The 18494-nt window shown below is 38.3% G+C and overlaps 1 protein-coding gene across 2 annotated transcripts in view; it reads right to left on the bottom strand.

Annotated features, from left to right (window-relative positions):
* Positions 1-18494, bottom strand: part of LOC126187849 (abscission/NoCut checkpoint regulator) — a 168710-nt gene that overhangs the window by 17286 nt on the left and 132930 nt on the right. For both annotated transcript variants that reach the window (XM_049929162.1, XM_049929161.1), the window contains exon 6: positions 4618-4708. In XM_049929162.1, coding sequence (XP_049785119.1) covers positions 4618-4708 — 91 coding nt within the window. The remainder of the gene's footprint in view (positions 1-4617; positions 4709-18494) is intronic.

Here is an 18494-nt window from a genome sequence, read left to right as displayed (position 1 = left end):
AAGGGGAGGCCACGACGTTTGAAATATATATAAAACACACACACCTGTGCGTGGCCATTTTTACCGTGAAGTGCCAGCAGCCGAGTGGTTAGCGTTCAAGCCCCATAATCGCTGTGTAGCTGGATCGAGTTCCACTTGTCAGTTTTTTTTATTTTTATTTTTTATTTCTAACACAGTCATTTTCTTTACTATTTATATTACAATTGATGTAATGGGAAAAATACGTGTAATCGGATGAACTTGTATTAAATTTACAATGTTACTGGGCAGTCTACAAATTATTATTATCACAAATAATATAATATTCGTAACTACCGACTATTAAACGACCAAACCCATAAAGTGATACTGCAAATGTATGCTTGTCCGTGTCTTCAAAATTGTTCATATTTAATCGAAAGAGAACGAGAAATTGCTTCTCGTGAAGACGCTATTAAAATACACTCGGTACTGTATGACCAATGATCATTTTGTTGTCCTAATGGAGTACTACAAGTGTACATAGTTTGCAGTAAATCCGCTTTCCAAGTGTCGTGGCCTCCCCTTGGAAGTCCCAATGTTTGCGTTTTTTGGAAAAAAAAAAAATAATAAATAAAATGTTTTAGGCTGACCAATTTATAAATTTCTTCATTTCTTTTTTCATTTGTTTTATGATAGTATCCAGTAATTTGTTTTCTTCGATTACAGAATCCAACAACATATGTACAATGTGCAATATATCACTTGTAATTTTTTCAACATTAAGCAATATAACCAAACAAAAAATTTTTGAGAACTGTTCAAACATGATTTTAACAAATTAATCACAATAATACTGAACATTTACTTATATTTTGAAATGGAGAAGATAGTTGCCTAAGTAACATGAAATATTTTCAATTCAAAAGCAAGTATGTGTAAAAGATTTTAATGACACAAATTAGTCCATAGTAGGCAAGGGTACCCATAAGGTAGTTTTTGGGGGGGCCTAGAACTGGGGGGGTATGGAGTGTTTTTAATATTATGGAAGATGATTGGGCACTTTTCATATAAATATTTCAGTTCTGACACTGTTAAAAACCTCGGTAGCTGACTGCACTATATTTTTTCCTTTACCTGAGAGTTAGGGTAAAGTGGGGGTGGGGCGGCTGTTTGTTTTTGCTAGATAAATCATGAAACGTCTTTAACATTGCAAGCCTTTTCTCTTTCCCAACTCAGTGGTGACATTAAGTACTTACTAAATAAAACAAACTTATTTTTAACACAAATGTCATTAAAAATTGTTACCCACAGTTTCCTCAAACATATTTTTCTTCTAGAGAGTTACCATTATAGTTAGTGTACCACATTCTTTTAATAGCTGTACCTTTAATAATATTTATCTCATAAAAACTTTTTCCATATTTTCTATCTTTTTGTGCAACTATTTATTCATCATACATTTTGATTTCACAAGACAGAAAAAACATGGAAAGCCTAAAAAGCAAAATCCAACAAGTGTCATCTACAGTGGAGTGCACATGCATGTTCTCACACATAATGTTAAGAGAAATGAAGTCATTTACTAATGTCTTTCAACATTCTATGTATTATTCTACTCACTCAAAAACATGTAAATACTTTCTTTGCACAAAGTGGCCAACAATCACAGGGAAAAAATGGAAATAATTTTTAAATTGTGAAATATTGGAAATCCTATAACAAGGGCACCACATTTATGCTTGCAGAACCCATGATGATTCCCACAGAGAATATGTTCATTCTCCAGAAATGCTATAATATGTGAGCATAAAATGTGTTCCAAAATTCAAACAGGTAGCCGTCTACAATATAGACTTACAGATTCATGTGTGTGTTCAATTAACCTTCTTCAGACTGGGAATGAACAACACATTCCTAAAGGCAAACTGATGGTCATCGCGCAAATTCTCAGTTTCCTTTACTAATCTTCTGAATATAATTCTTGACAGCAACTTGGGTGCATGAGCTGTCAAGCTTATGGCACAATAATTCCTGCATTTATCTGCCTCAGGTATCTTCAGGATTTTATAGATGATGATGAACTGAAAGTCCAACTGTGTGTGTGTGTCCAGTCTCATAGACACTATAACTTTAGTAATCATTTGCTGGCTCTTCCCTGAATGATTTTAGAACTTCCAAAGGACTTTATCAATCCCTTCTGCTTTGTTTGTTAGCAAGTCTTTCAAAGCTCTGTCAAAATCTGATGCTAATAACAGATCCATGATTTCTTCCAAACGGGGGCACCCACTAGTTCAATCATCACTTATCTGACAGTTTCTCCCCTGATACAGGCCACCAACATACTCTTACTACCTATTTGGTCTCTCCTCCGCATTTAACACTGGCATTTCTTTTGCACTCTTAATATTATTTTTATTTTTCCAATGTCCCTCTGATAACTGTTTTCCTTTCAATTTCCTCACATTTTTCTTGCAGTCATTTCACTTCAGCTTGCCTGCATGTCATACTGATTTGATTTTAAAGTGTTTTCTTATTGCAGTATTCCTTCCTATTCCTGAACTTATTTTATTTCCTTCTTTCATTGATCAAATGAAGTTTTTGTTCAGTTAACCATGGTTCCTTTGCAGTCACCTTCTTTGTACCTATATCTTTCAGTCCAATTACAGTGACTGCCTTTTTTAAATATGTCCCTTTCCCTTCAAACGAACTGCTTACTGTAGCATTCATTATCACAGATTCTGCTGCCTCACGTAACTTTATATGCACATCACCTTTCTCCAATACTTCAATGTCCCACATCACAACAACACAATTCTTCTCAGTTATTTTGTTAAACTTCAGCCTAGTCTTCATCATCATTAAATTTTGGTCCACTTCTTTACCAACAGCTATGGTTTACAATCCAATATCATATTTTGGAATGTCTGCCACACCATTATGTAACCGAGCTGATATCTTTGTGTGTCTCTAGGCCTTTTCCAGGTTTACCTCCGCCTCTTGTGATTCTTGAACAGTGTATGTCCTACTACAATCAAATTCACTGCAGTCCTGAAACAGTTTTTTTACATCTCTCATTACTACTATCAAGCCTGTATTCTCCCACATCTCTGTCTTCTGTCCCTTCCCCTACAGTAGTGTTCCAATCTTCAATGATTATTACATTTTCAACTCCCTTAAAATTATGGCTATGAGTCCCCCCCCCCCCCCCCCCAACCTCTCCCTCATCTGGTGTTGGCATGTTTGCCTAGATCATTGTTGTTGGTATTGATTTTCTGTCAATTCTGATGTGAATAATTCTATCACTGCATTGTTTCCAGCAACTCACTCTTTACACCACTTCTCTGTTGCTATATCCTGTGTCTATAACTACTTGGCTTATACTACTGCATTGCTTGGCTACAGGTCCACTGCCAGCATCTCATCATGGTCTGGTGTACACCACGTGTAAACAAACACATTGGCCCACATACACATGCTAGCTTACAAAACCTTGAGGCAGCAGCATCCCACTCTGGCACCTGTGTCACTGGTGGCAGTGCTAAAATTGCACAACTATTTTGCTTATACCGATCACATGTCTGCCAGGGCATGAAGCAAGTAACTGGCCCCAGAGGAGCCAGTTCCAACTGAAGCTCCAGTACCAGATAATCAACATAGAAGCACCACTGGCAGCCAAGCAGTTGTCACGAAAACCTTCATTCTCTTCTGACCACTGCCTCCTTGGACTTCGTTTTTCAGGGCCACTATACAGCCTGGTTGAACTTAGAATCTGAGTGAAAATTCAGTAGTTACCGTCATTGATTTACACCTTGCAGGACTTTGACTATTAGTGTTAATCAATCATATTTTGTGAAATTTTTGAACAGCGACTTTCAAATATCCTTGTAAAACTTATTCTGGATCTGTTTACTTTGGGAATCTTTCAGGTTTGTTAACAGACATTAATTATTTTATAGTACACTCAGCATTGTAATAGAAGTGTTGGCTGCACACTAATGCCTGGGAATCTCAATTATCTTGTGTGGTTTTGCTTTGGTCAGCACACCTCTTCATAATGAATCCTAATCCCATTTTACTATTTTCTGCTGCTGTTGTTGTTATTACTCTACATTCATTTTACCATGTTTTCCCAATTCACTTCATGTCTCCTATTACATCTAGAGTGACTCTTTTATTTCCATTTTCAGATTTTCTAACTTACTTCTGACATTCCATGCTTCGACTCTTAGGATACAAATGTTTCGCTGGAGTTTGAATCCTTTTCACATGGTCATCTCCCCTTAAAAGAAAAAGTTTATAACCAGCTAAATAATAGGGTTCTTTGAGCCAGAGCATGGAATATCAGACATCTGTACATTATACAGAAGCTCGAAAAATCTGAAAAAGGTAGTGAAAGCTCAATATCAATCTAGTTGGAAGTGAAGCAAAGAGAAATGGAAAGACAATAATACAGCTGAAATTAGCAGCTGCTCCACAATTCTTGCCATCTGTGTTTCATCCCCCTACCCCATCCCTTCCCCAAAATTAGCTTTTCTGGATTGCAGAAGATAGAAATTGCCCCCATCTGAAGTGTTTGCCAAGGCTTGGCAGGCACTTATGTAACAAGAAACAAAACAGCAGAAAGAAACTAAAACAACAGAACTTTGCATCACATACCCTTTTAATAACTTCTTCAGTAATTTCTTCTTCATCATCAGAACTACTTCCATCGATGGACATCTTCTTTTTAACACTTAATTTCTTCATCCTGAAAACATTAATGGATAAAAGGCACATATTCCATCTTTGCATAAATAAAATTATACCTATAGCTAAAAGTATAGTTCATTAATGTCTGTAAGATTTATTTGTTTAAAATATTTTAAGAGAAAATATGTTTCTACATTTCACTCTTATCTTGATACATTTATACAAAGTGAAATAATATTGGAGAATGCTGTACATTACAATATTTCAAGTCACTCTACATTTGGAATTGTCACTGTGTGAATTAGTCTGTAGTAGGGAAAGATATAACAACTCTTTAAAATTCAAATAAATTGCAGTTTTCATGCTTTAATGTTATTTAACATCTCTTTCACCTGGTAGGTACTCTACACACTCTCCTGGATGGCCTGGTAATAGGTTCTTAGATATAGGCAAGTCAGAATTTTAAGTATTTCTTTTCTGTATGTGATTACAGTAAGCATGAAACATGACATGTGATTCTTAATTCTTCATACTGCTTCTTTTGGTATATGTTTTTATTTTCCATATCTTCCTCTACTGTCTTCATGAGAAAATCTGCTACGATTACTAGATACATCTCTTTTAAAAATGACTCAAACAGGTTTCACCGCCGGGCCAAGCCAAGTACATGGTGCTGGGTGTGAAGCTCAGCTGTGGCAGGCAACAGCCACACAGCATCAGACGTGAGGCTCTGCTGAGGCCGCTGGTGGCCGCACAGTAGTCACTATGTTGAGGTAAAAGCTGGTGTGTTGAGCTATATTATTATCTGGCACAGTTTGACTGTTTCCAAACTAGGTTTCTGTAATAAATTTTTTCTTGAAAAATGGCATGTGTTGTTACCTGGTATATTCCCTTCTCTTAAGTAAACACTTTTCTTCAGGTATTGCTGTATGGAGCATGCTATTTGCTGACTTTGTGCCTCACTCGATAATTATAGACTCCATAAAAAATATTTCCAGTTCTTGTTCATTAAATCTCCCACAGCATTTTCTTTGACTTTTACATGGTTGTCCAGTCATATATCTGGCTGCTGTATTACTTCATTAGTATCCTGGCTGTTTCTCAAATATTACGAGCCCGTTTCTGCTGGGTCAGACATTTAATTTCTTGAGCACTTCTTCCTTTTAAAATTTTGTTCCATCAGCTGGTAACGTATCTCAGCATTGCCATTAGTTTCAGTACCATATTGTTTAAACTCACATTGTTTAAACTCACAAAATCAGAAGACTCTGAACTTTCTGTTGGGAAATGTTCATACTCAATGTATGAAAGCAATGGACCACAAGACTTGCAGTTTCAGTTGCAGATATGTTGTGCAAATGTTTTGCATTTGACATAGGGTGGAATTACTTTCCTTTGTTAAATTAGTTGGTTCACTTTCAGATACAGACATGTCAGATGTAGACATGTCAGCAGTGACAGTTTCACGAGTGGGTTCATAGAAACAGTAGCCAGAAAAATCAACACCTTTGAAACAAGAAGTGATTTTCAAACTAAATGTCCCAAACTACTGGAACTGAAATAAACTAATTAATTTATATAATCTCAGGGATGGCATAATTTACCTTGTAAAAAATTGAAAATTTTGCAACCACATTGATTACTGAAAAATGTGTACTAGCTATTGCAGTACAGCTTCCGCTCAATAAAAACATGTTTTCAGTCTTCACCACCATTATTATTATAATATTATTGAGAGATTAAACAAGGACAATGTGAAGTCAAAGCATAAATAATGGCAAGTCAAAGTCATATAAACAAGTGCATTCTACTGTTACATCAATCAAAGTTGACATTGGCTGTTCTAGCAGTGAGAGAACACGGAAGGATTATAGATGTGTGCATAATAATTTTAATAATACTGAAATTAATTTATATTATTTTTTATGGATTAATTTTGTGAAACATTTATACAAATATATAAATAAGCCATATACCATACAGGTCCTTTCACTGTCTATACATGAGTTCAACAGCATGGATTTGAGGTCTTCCAAATGTAAAGTCCATCTTAAATCCAACTACAGTTTTCAATTTTGTCATCTGAAATGTTTTACACGGTCAGTTTTTGTGTCTTTTTAAAGTATTCATTATTTAGAAAATGACAGGAAAAACAAAGTAAGCTGTGTCTATTCTTCAACAAATGGCATGCAAATGTACATCACAGAACATGACACCAAAAAGACAATGAATTTTCTGGGTCTCTCAATAAATACAGAAAACGAGCATTCAGAAGAAGTGAACTGCAACTGGCATGACAATCCACAGAACATCATTCTATCCTGTGCACTGTAAAATGGCAAAAGAGTGCCTCACATAAAGGAATTGTATTATCAAAACTGTTATCTTCAAAAATGAAAAAAATGAATAAAATCTCAACATAATCAAAAGAGTGATGAACAACATGAGAATCACAGTAGAAAGAATCCCAATATTATCATATGCCATTCAATGTCAAGGCATCATCAATTAAAGTGAGAACCTGGAAAAACAAGAATACTGATATAGGTTTTTTTTTGTTAAGGTTGGACAGATTCTCTCAACATAAAAGTGACATGATAAACAAATGCAAGCTAACACGAGTTCAGAAGATTAAATGCAAAGACAGAATATTACTGCTTTTGTCAAATAAGAAGCACTTTTGTCAAACGAGAAGCACTTTCAAACGTAAGTTAATAAACAAATAGTAGCACTCCAAATGTAAGCAATGTAAATCTTCTGTACCTATGCACCACTATCATGATGCCTACAAATTTAAAAGATGTACCGAAGTCTTGCATTGTTTCACAAGAAAGAAAAAAAGAAGTAAGTCTTCATACAAGGAAACACATTAATAACAGATGACTGTTATCCACCGTGCAGTTTATCCTTTAATCATAATATACACATAGCAGTAGCTCAGAATTGAAGCACACTCCATACGCAATTTCCATTATACTAACAACAGTTGACATAGGCACAGAGTATACTGGTTGAGATAGAATGAGAATCTGTGCTCCATATGTGCCCAAAATGGGCACAAGAACACATGGCAAAAATGTTAACAAATAAAACTTCATTGGAAAAAAACCATACCGAATGGTGCTGAATAACTGAGTATGACTAGCTGCCCGCATCACAGACACAGTACCAAGTGAAAAGAGGCTGTATTTCAGGTTTACTGGTGTTTGATGTAGGTCACCCCTTTATGATGTAATACAAAATGTAATTTTAAGATGTGTCATGTTTCATAAATTTGGCAAGAATTTGGGCCATAAGGTAACCAACAACTGTTGTACTAGGATTTTTATCAAGCTTGAAACATATAGCAACAGAAATTATTCTATGCAGTAGAAAGAGTTGTCAAAGAAAAACTTTCGCAGTTTGTTTTCAAATTTTACTTTGCAGTCTGTCAGACATTTTATATCAGTAGGTACTTCATCAGAAATTTTTGTTGCTGCATTGTGCCCCCTTTTTATGCTGAAGACAACCATAATGTGGAGTTATGAATGTCATTTTATTTCCTTCTGGTATTGTCATTAAGCACACCATTGTTCCTTTTATTTACAACAAACTTCACAAGAGAATAAATATACTCTGAAGCAGTAGTCAGAATGCCCAAATCCTTAATCCAGAAACAGATGTCTATAAGATGATCACGGGTGAACAGCACATATTATTTACCCCAAAACATTATTCCACGTGACATTAGTGAATGAAAATATGCAAAATATGTAAGCTTACTGATTTGTCTCTCATCAAGATTTGCATCGATTCTAAGTGGAAATGTGGCTGAACTAAGTTGGTTTAGGCATTCCAAAACATGCTGTTTACAATTTAAATTCTTATAAATATGGGCGCCTAATTTTTTTGAAATTTCCACACTACTTATTATTTATTCACCATGTGTTACACTTATCACTGGTGTAGTATCCCTAGATGTGCAGAACTGAATATGTTGCATCGTTTTAAAAATGAGAACAAGACCACAGGAAACCAGTGAATGGTACTTTTGAGCACTCTGTTTGCCATTACTTCTGCTTCTGTACATGTGTTCTTGGACTGACTACAGAACTAGAGTCATCTGCAAAAAGAACTAATTCTACTTGTTATATATTAGATGGAAGATCATTTACATATATGAGGAACAATAGTGGATCTAAGAGATCGCTTTGTGGAACCCCATACATGATTGCTCCCCAGTTAGAATTATGCCCCCCAGACTATATTAGTTGAATTAATACGTACAGCTTTCAACATTCTTTTGGTTAGATACGACATTATCCATTGTTTGGTTATACCATAAATCCCACAAAACTTCATCTCATCTAGGAGAATACTGTGATTCACACATTCAAATGCCTTAGATAGGTCACACAAAATATCTGCCGGTGCCATTTTATTAATTAATGATTGTAAACTTTGGTGATTTGGCAAACTTTATATCTAGTTACTTGATGTCACCCTCCCATATTTAACAGCTGATCTTTAATGTATCTGATAGTTATTAGAGTTAAAGATTAATGTTAATCTTTGTAATTTTTGTGTTGTTCACTGCAGAATGCAATTTTGTGGCCAAAAACTTGTGCTAATCGGTTTATCTAAAGCAAAATTTTACACCACAGAGATAGGAGTGGACCTTTTGTACAAAGTAACAGCAAAATAGAAAGGATAGATTGCCACTCAACACATATAATAGGCATTGAGTTGCAGAGAGGGACAACAAAAAAGAATACAGTAGAAATCCAATCATCAGGATTACTTGGAACGGGACCCAATCCAGATAACTGGATTAATCATGAAAACAGCTCATTTCTTTTTAAAAAACAGTAAATTTGTGCATGTATACTGCTGTAATATTAATTTAATGACTATAAAACAATATTGTTTAGATATTGTGCAGTACTGAACTTACTTAAACAATGTCAGTTCATGAATATAATCTCAGTTTTTTTTTTTTTTTTTTTTTTTGTCCACCCAAGTCTCACATCTGTTTGATAATGAGCATCAGTATATGGTCACACTCTGGCTGTGGCTCCATCCATTTAGCGCAGTGTCAAGATGCACAAATCCCTCACCGCTGACAGTCCTGCATTTGTTTCAGTTAGTGTCACCCTCCTGGCCATCAATTTCTTTTCTCATACTTTGAATCATTTCATCATCACTCAGCATCTGGAATCCAGGGTCCAAAGAATCAAAATCATGCCATTAATCTACATTTACTGTACTGAAATCGCATGTCCAGTAATTTTCAAAAATATCTTTGTTATGTCCTCTGCCACTTCCCTCTTCCTGTTCCTTTTCACACTTCTTTTCACCTTATTTTTTTGTACCTCATCTTTGGTTGAAATGCCTTTCAATTTTGTCCAAGTTCTTTTTTATGTTGTTGTCTTCACCAAATTGGATGCTTCTCTGCTATCATGTATGAGCAGTCTTTTAAATCCAATTTTTGGTGATGAGCCACACGCCTTCTTCATTTCTATCTTCTAGCAAAATTTTCCTCAATGGCTGTCTTCTGTAATGTCAGTTCATAGTTTTGATAACTGATAAGTACACTGGGTGCAACAAACTCATTTTCTTTGGTGGCAAGAAGAGTGGTTTGAAACATCAATCTTTTCAGTCAAGAAAGCTTTTTGTGAGTTGGGTGGGTGCATTGTCCAGAATTAATATCACCTTGCTGCCCTATTTCCTTGTGGCCTGTTAGTATTTTTTTTTACTTCAGGTATGAAAATTGAATTGTATCGTTCACAAACAAAGCATCAGTCATCCAAGCCTTTGATTGACTGTTGTATAGGATGGAAAGTTTAACATTTTTGAAAGCACTGTGTTTTTTTTCTTTTTTTTTTTTTTTTTTTAATTTTCCTATCAACAGAAGGGGGAATTTTGGGCTTTACCAAACAGTCAACACAGTTCAGCATAGTAACATGGTCTCCACTAACCTTATGGACAGGAGCAACAGTTTCCCTTTTATAAATTAAAATTGTTTCAGGCAATAAGACCTGTCTCATCTGCATTGTATAAAAATTCAGGGTCATAAGATTCGGCTTCAGTTTTGAATTTTTCAATAAAATTTTCTGCTTTCTTTGGGCCCACTAATTGTTTTTCACCACTTACATCCAACTCACCAATACCTTGCCTTGCTTTGAAATTCTGTAGCCAACCATTCCTCACTTTAAATGAAGACAAAATGCTGATTTTCTCAGCTAAAAGTTTTTCGCAAACAATCAGCCCAATGCTGGCTTCCGCAAGAACCACTCGAATGAGCCCTCTTCAAGTTCTTTATTTTCTACTGTTCTCATTGCTTTTCTCAGTGAACTCCATCTTCATTCTCAAGAATAGACAATGTTTAAAATTGAGGGCTTTTTTTCACATCTGGAATTGATAATGTTCCCATGCTAAACATCTCGGCTAACTGCTTACCACTCATGCATTTGTCTAATTGCTCAAGGACTCTTATTTTGTCTGCGAATGAAAAGAGAGCTTGTTTCATTTTAAAGGACACATATGATGTATATATGCAGACTGAAGCAACAAATGAAAATTTGTACAAAAACCAAAATTCTAACCTGAGTCTATATCTACATCTACATCCACATTCTACAAGCCACTCTATGATGCATGGCAGAGGGGACCCTGTACCACCACTAGTCATTTCATTTCCTGTACCACTCGCAGACAGAGAGAGGGAAACGACTGCCTACATGTCCCCATATAAATGCTAATTGCTTGTTCCTTATCTTCATGGTCCTTAAGAAAAATGTATGCTGGCGGCCGTAGGATCATTCTGCAATCAGCTGGCAGTTCTCTAAATTTTCTCACTAGTGTTCCTCAAAAAGAACATCACCTTCCCTCCACATATTCCCATTTGAGTTCCCAACCATCTCCATAAGACTTGCATCTTGTTCAATCCTACAGGTAACAAATCTAGCAACCCACCTCTGAACTGCTTTGATGTCTTCCTATAATCCGACCTGGTGTGGATTCAAAACACTCGAGCAGTACTCAAGGATGGGTCGCGCTAGCATCCTACATGCAGTCACCTTTACAAATGAACCACATTTTTCCTAAAATCCTCCCAATAAACCAAAGTCAGACATTCTTCTTCCCTATCACAACCTCCACATACTCATTCCATTTCATATCGCTTTTGTCGAGCAGGACACTACAAATGCTGCATCTGAGCATTATGAGTCTGTTTTTCCTACTCATCCACATTAACTTACGTTTTTCTACATTTACAGCCAGCTGCCATTCATCGCACCAATTCAAAATTTTGTCTAAGTCACCTTGTATTCTCCTACAGTCACTCAACTTCAGCATTTTCCCATACACCACACCATCATCAGCAAACAACCACAGACTGCTGCCCACCCTCTCTGCCAGATCATTTATGCATAGAGAAAATAATCGCAGTCCTAGCACACTTCCCTGCAGCATTCCTGATGGTCACCCTGTCTCTGCTGAACATTCCCTATCAAGCACACTAGGCAGATGCACTAACCACTACGCCACCCTGGCACAGTGGCTTTGCACTACTGCATGGACTAACTTAGCACACCTCCCTCCTCGATCCAAACTGGGTGGTGAGGGTAATAAGAAGGTATGCAGCAGGGAGGGGGAGAAGGAAGTGATAGAAAGATACTTGTGTTGCCTGTGGGAGCCAGCAGGAAGGTGATGGGAATTGGATAGTGCTCTTAGCTGGTGTGTGTGTGTGTGTGTGTGTGTGTGTGTGTGTGTGTGTGTGTGTTTTGAGGCCTTCCACTGCACTGTTTCATCCGTCGAAACAAGATCCTGACCAGACGGCACAGAAGCTTCAATGTTGGTCACTATTACTGTCAAAGTCTCAGTATGAAAGTCTATATCCCCCAACGGCACAACATACAAACAGGAATGAAGGACATGTTTATGGAGAGGTCCCACCTGTTCAGTTCAGTAAAGCTAGTCTTGTGGAAATAATCCAAATGGCACAGGCTGTGAAGCAGTAATTAAGGTGGAGCACATCTTGTTAGGCGACATGAATGGTAACTGGATAGCGCAGCTGTCTCTTGGAGGCAGTTTGGCAGTAGGCATTCATAAGAAAACACAGCTCGTTAGTAGTCATGCCCACTTAGAACGTGGCACAGTGACTGAAGCTAAGTTTCCAGATCATATGGCTGCTTTCACAGATGGTAGTGGGAGGATGTATGGGACAGTCTTGCATCCATGTCTATTGTAGGGATATGAGGTAAGGGTTTTTCAGCATAGGTAGAACAGGGGCGGACAAGGATACCGCATGGATTGGGTGGGCGGCATAATACTACTGTGGGAGAAGAGGGGATGATAGCAAGGAGGATATTTCTCATTGCAGGGCAAGATGAGAGATAGTCGAAAACCTGACAGACAATGTGATACAGTTGCTCCATTCATGGATGGTACTGAATCGCAATGGGAGTACTCCTTTGTGGCCAAATTGTGCGCGATGTGTGGGATGGTAGATGCCTAGTGGGACAAGGCACAGGAGATCTGTTTCTTGGCAATTTTGGGAGGGTAATGTTAGTCTGTGTAGTGCTCAGTGAGACCCTTGGCATATTTGGAGAGTGATTGTTTTCACTATCAATGCAATGACCATGGGTGGCTGGGCTGTATGGAAGGGACTTCTTGGTGTGAAAAGAATTTCAGCTTTCAAAGTGGAGGTATTGTTGGTGATTGGTAGGCGTGTTGTGGATTGAGGTACTGACTTAGCCATCCTTGACTGGAGGTCTGCACTGAGATAAGTGAAGTGACTGGGGGAGAAGGTGCTAAGGTTCTTGAGGAACATAGACAGGTGTCCCTCGGTCCAGAACTTGAAGATGTCATCGTGGATGTGAACCAGGTGAGGGGTTTGGGATTCTGGGTGGTTACCAACGATTCCTCTAGATGGCCCCTGAGTGAATGAAAACTTTGGTCCTATGGAAGTATCAGACTTTTTTAAAAGGTCTTACCTTTTGTTTCACTCCCTAATCCAATCATGTTGGGCTTGTTCAAGACCACCTCTCCATCTTCCAGTCCCTACAGCAGAAACACTTTTTGCCACTAACCCTACCAATCAAGTACAATCCACAACCAATACTGAAACCTTCTTCACTCAGTTTACTATTCCATCCAAAATGTGCTTCTCCCCCACTGCCCCCCTCCCCCCTCCCTCCCAAAATCACCCTGTTACCTTTCCAGAATTTCCTCATAAAACCTTGCCTCACTGCCATTCCCCAAACCCCTCAACATGGAAATCAACCTCTCATCTGCAGGAAGACTTGCAACACACTACCTAAAAACTGATCCCATTCTCACAATACTACCTGCCACAAACCTCCACCACTGTGGTCATGAACTGTAGGGATTGTCTGGTGGGAGAACTCCACCAATTGTCAGATACATCCCCCTACAAGCCCTGTCACAGTGACCCCATTCCAGAAATTCAGCAAGATCTTCCGTCTCCCCCTTCAAATTTTTAGGCACACCCCACAACCTCCCCTCTGAGCCTACCTCTCTCTTCACTCCTACCATTCCCCTCACCACCTTGCTTATCACTGATGATGCCACCTACCCACTGTCAATGTCTGTGGGTCTTATCAGTACTGAATACTATCTTTCCCAACACCTTACAACCTCCTTCCTGGTTACCATGACCAACTATATCCTCACCCATAATTACCTCACCTTTGAAGAAATCACCTACAAACAAACCTGTGGTACAGCAATGGACAACCATGAGGGACCACACTATGCAACCTATTCATGGGCTATCTAAGAGGAATCCCCCTTAACCACACAGAAACCCACAACCCCTCAAATGGTTCAGCTTCACTGATGATGATACCCCATCCACATTCCTCCAGAACCTCTACACCTTCTCCTGTACTTGCTTCACATGATCCCCACAGCACAACAAGCCACCTTCCTCGATGTGGACCCCACCTCAAAGATGGCTACATCAGTACCTCCATCTATGTCAAACTTATCAACCATCAGCAATACTTTCACTTATCTGTAGTGACTTACAGTCACTCTTCACGTATGCCAAGGGTCTCACTGACCCCTTCACAGAGCAAAATTACCCTCCCAACCTCATCCAGAAAAAGGTCTATGCCTTTTCTCGCCAGATTTGGACACAAAGGCGCTCTTAGTTCAGTAATACCAAGGACTAGAGCAGCTGAATAACATTCTCCACCAGGATTTTGATTGGGAAATACAGAGTGGTCCACTGGTCGTGACCGGGCCAAATATCTCACGAAATAAGCGTCAAACGAAACTTGTCTAGCTTGAAGGGGGAAACCAGATGGTGCTGCCATATGTCAAACGGCTATCAACTGCATTTTTTTAAACAGGAACCCCCATTTTTTATCACATATTCGTGTTGTACATAAAGAAATATGAATGTTTTAGTTGGACCACTATTTTCGCTTTGTGATAGATGGTGCTGTAATAGTCACAAACATAAGGCTCATAATTTTAGATGAACAGTTGGTAACAGGTAGGTTTTTTAAATTAAAATACAGAATGTAGGTACGTTTGAACATTTTATTTTGGTTGTTCCAATGTGATACATGTACCTTTGTGAACTTATCATCTCTGAGAACACATGCTGTTACAGCGTGATTACCTGTAAATACCACATTAATGCAATAAATGCTCAAAACGATGTCAGTCAACCTCAATGCATTTGGCAATACGTGTAACGACATTCCTCTCGACAGCGAGTAGTTTGCCTTCCATAATGTTCGCACATGCATTGACAATGCGCTGACGCATGTTGTCAGGCGTTGTTGGTGGATCACGATAGCTAATATCCTTGAACTTTCCCCACAGAAAGAAATCCGGGGACGTCAGGTATGGTGAACGTGTGGGCCATGGTGCTTCAACGACCAATCCACGTGTCATGAAATATGCTATTCAATACCGCTTCAACCACACGCTATCTATGTGCCAGACATCCATCATTTTGGAAGTACATCGCCATTCTGTCATGCAGTGAAACATCTTGTAGTAACATCAGTAGAACATTACATAGGAAATCAGCATACACTGCACCATTTAGATTGTCATTGATAAAATGGGGGCCAATTATCTTTCCTCCCATAATGCCGCACCATACATTAATCAACCAAGGTCACTGATGTTCCACTTGTCGCAGCCACCGTGGATTTTCCGTTGCCCAATAGTGCGTATTATGTCAGTTTACGTTACCACTGTTGGTGAATGATGCTCCGTTGCTAAATAGAATGCATAATTTCTCTTGTGCCCGGTGGCAGAACCGTACACGACGTTCAAAGCCATCGCCATGCAATTCCTGGTGCATAGAAATGTGGTACGGGTGCAATCGATGTTGATGTAGCATTCTCAACACCGACGTTTTTGAGATTCCGATTCTCACACAATTTGTCTGCTACTGATGTGCTGATTAGCCGCGACAGCAGCTAAAACACCTACTTGGGCATCATCATTTGTTACAGGTCGTGGTTGATGTTTCATTTGTGGCTGAATACTTCCTGTTTCCTTAAATAACATAACTATCCGGCGAATGGTCTGGACACTTGGATGATGTTCTCCAAGATACCAAGCAGCATACATAGCACACGGCCGTTGGGTATTTTTATCACAATAGCCCACCCACTCCCCACCATATGTCACCTCCTTAGCCCTACCACCCATCCCAGGAGATTGCTGTTTATGTAAGACAAAAGTTGGGTCTTAATGCCCAGAGTCAGTAGGCAAGTGTGTGTGTGTGTGTGTGTGTGTGTGTGTGTGTGTGTGTGGTGTGTGTGTGTGTGTGTGTGTGTGTGTGTGTGTGTGTGTGTTTTGATGTGTGAAAGTTCTATTTCAGAGGAAAGACTTAATCTGAAAGGTGAAATATTTCTAGTATTCTTTTCCATTATGGTTTTCTGCAATGCAACACCACCTCTATGTGATGTGTAGCAAGGTATCCTTTCAACATGAAGGGACATGTACACCACAAAAGCGTACAGGCCGACCTCATCTGTTGACTGACAGAGATTGCCAACAGTTGAAGGGAGTCGTAATATGTAATAAGCAGACATATATCCAGAGCATCGCACAGGAATTCCTGACTGCATCAGGATCCAATGCAAGTACTACGATAGTTAGCTGGGAGGTGAGAAAACTTGGATTTCATGGTCGAGCAGCTGCTCATAAGCCACACATCTTGCCAGTAACTGTTAATCCACCTTGGATTGTTTGATTTTGTACTTATGGTGGCAGGTGTCTTTTTTTCAATTTGGGAGTATTTAACCTGAGCCTAAATTAGCATTTTGTATGTGTTTGCTACATGGTTCTCACTAGTAACTACATTTTTGGGTGATAGCATTATACTTATCCCATGTAGAAATTAACTGTTTTCCCAGTAAGAATGCTACAAGTCACAGTGAACAGCATAACTTCGTCTTAAGAGTTCTAAGTGGTTTGCAGTCTGCAAACTGATTGATGATGCACCTGTCATTGAGATAGTTCGTGTACTGCAATATATGTTATTTTTCTGTTCCAAAATCTTTTCAAATATTTATGGTGCACTTGATATTTTAAACCATAGCCTACTGTACCACTATAACCCAGATACGTATTCATTACATCAATTCTCTGTGATGCCTTTTTCAAGATATGTTGTAGATCAGCGTCTGTGAATTTGATTTTAGAAAATTATTTTATGAGTACTAATTTAGTTAAAAGTTCATCCAAGCATAGTATGAGGTATTTGTGCTTTATTTTATTGTATTATTTGTACTTCCGAAATCCCCACAAACTCTTAAGGATCCACCATGTTCCTTCACAACTACTATGAGTATCGCCTAGCTAGTACAGTAGTGATCATCAAATCACGGCCTGTATCAAGTATCTGTGCAGCACATTGGTTCTCAGCCGTATTTTGTAATAATATGTATCTACCAACTAAAACAAATTCAAAAATATCAGCTAACGTTAAGAGGTTCTTAAGAGTGTAGCCTTCCTGCTCAGTAACAAACAAAAATACTCTCAATGAGACACCAGTTTGTTGATGCTGTCACTGTAGAATGTTTGATTTTGTTGACATACTCACCATCTCACCTCTGCTCGCATGCTTCATTACTATTATAGTGAAGCCCTTTTTGTTGTTCTGTAAGTTGAAAATGAAAACTGGATAGGGCCAAGTTGGGACCGTATGAAGGATAAATGATGACAGTAAACCCAACGTGTCAGATTGTTGCAGAGTTTGCAGCACTCGTATGTTATCCAGTATTGTCGTGCTGAAGAAGACGATGCTCCATATGTGGCTGAACTCTTCAAATTCAAAAGCCGATTACAGCATGCTGTTTCTCATGTACCGACATTGTTTAGTTACACACCGTCATGTCACGTGGCACAATTCAGACCTCTCTAGCGGCAGAGGGCTGCAAATATGCTGACATGCGGAATAAAGCTGGAGAATGTTAATAAGTTTATTTTATTCAAAAAACTTCCAGTTTTCATGTAAAAAATTCGGAGGCAATCAGCACACCCTTTTATGTGACTTCACGAGTTTTAATATGTTGATCACTGTTGTGGAAATTATGTATTTACGAGTTGGCGAATATATGATGTCTAGTTTAAGGAAGTGGGACTTCACTTTTCGCATATCGGTGTTGTTTAAATAGTATTTGCGGAAGCTGCTACCATTTTAATTACACACTCAAGCAAACTTTACTGCATTTTAAGATTGTTGTTAATTTAGTTTCATGTTGAAGTGAATTACTGTAGGACCATCACATTAATTATTTCATTGCTTTGATTTAATGAATAAATCATCATATAAAACAAGTCATTCCAAAGAATATAACTCT

This window comes from Schistocerca cancellata, chromosome 5 (genome assembly GCF_023864275.1).
Source record: "Schistocerca cancellata isolate TAMUIC-IGC-003103 chromosome 5, iqSchCanc2.1, whole genome shotgun sequence".
Taxonomy (NCBI): domain Eukaryota; kingdom Metazoa; phylum Arthropoda; class Insecta; order Orthoptera; family Acrididae; genus Schistocerca; species Schistocerca cancellata.
This window is presented reverse-complemented; position numbering and strand designations above follow the sequence as displayed.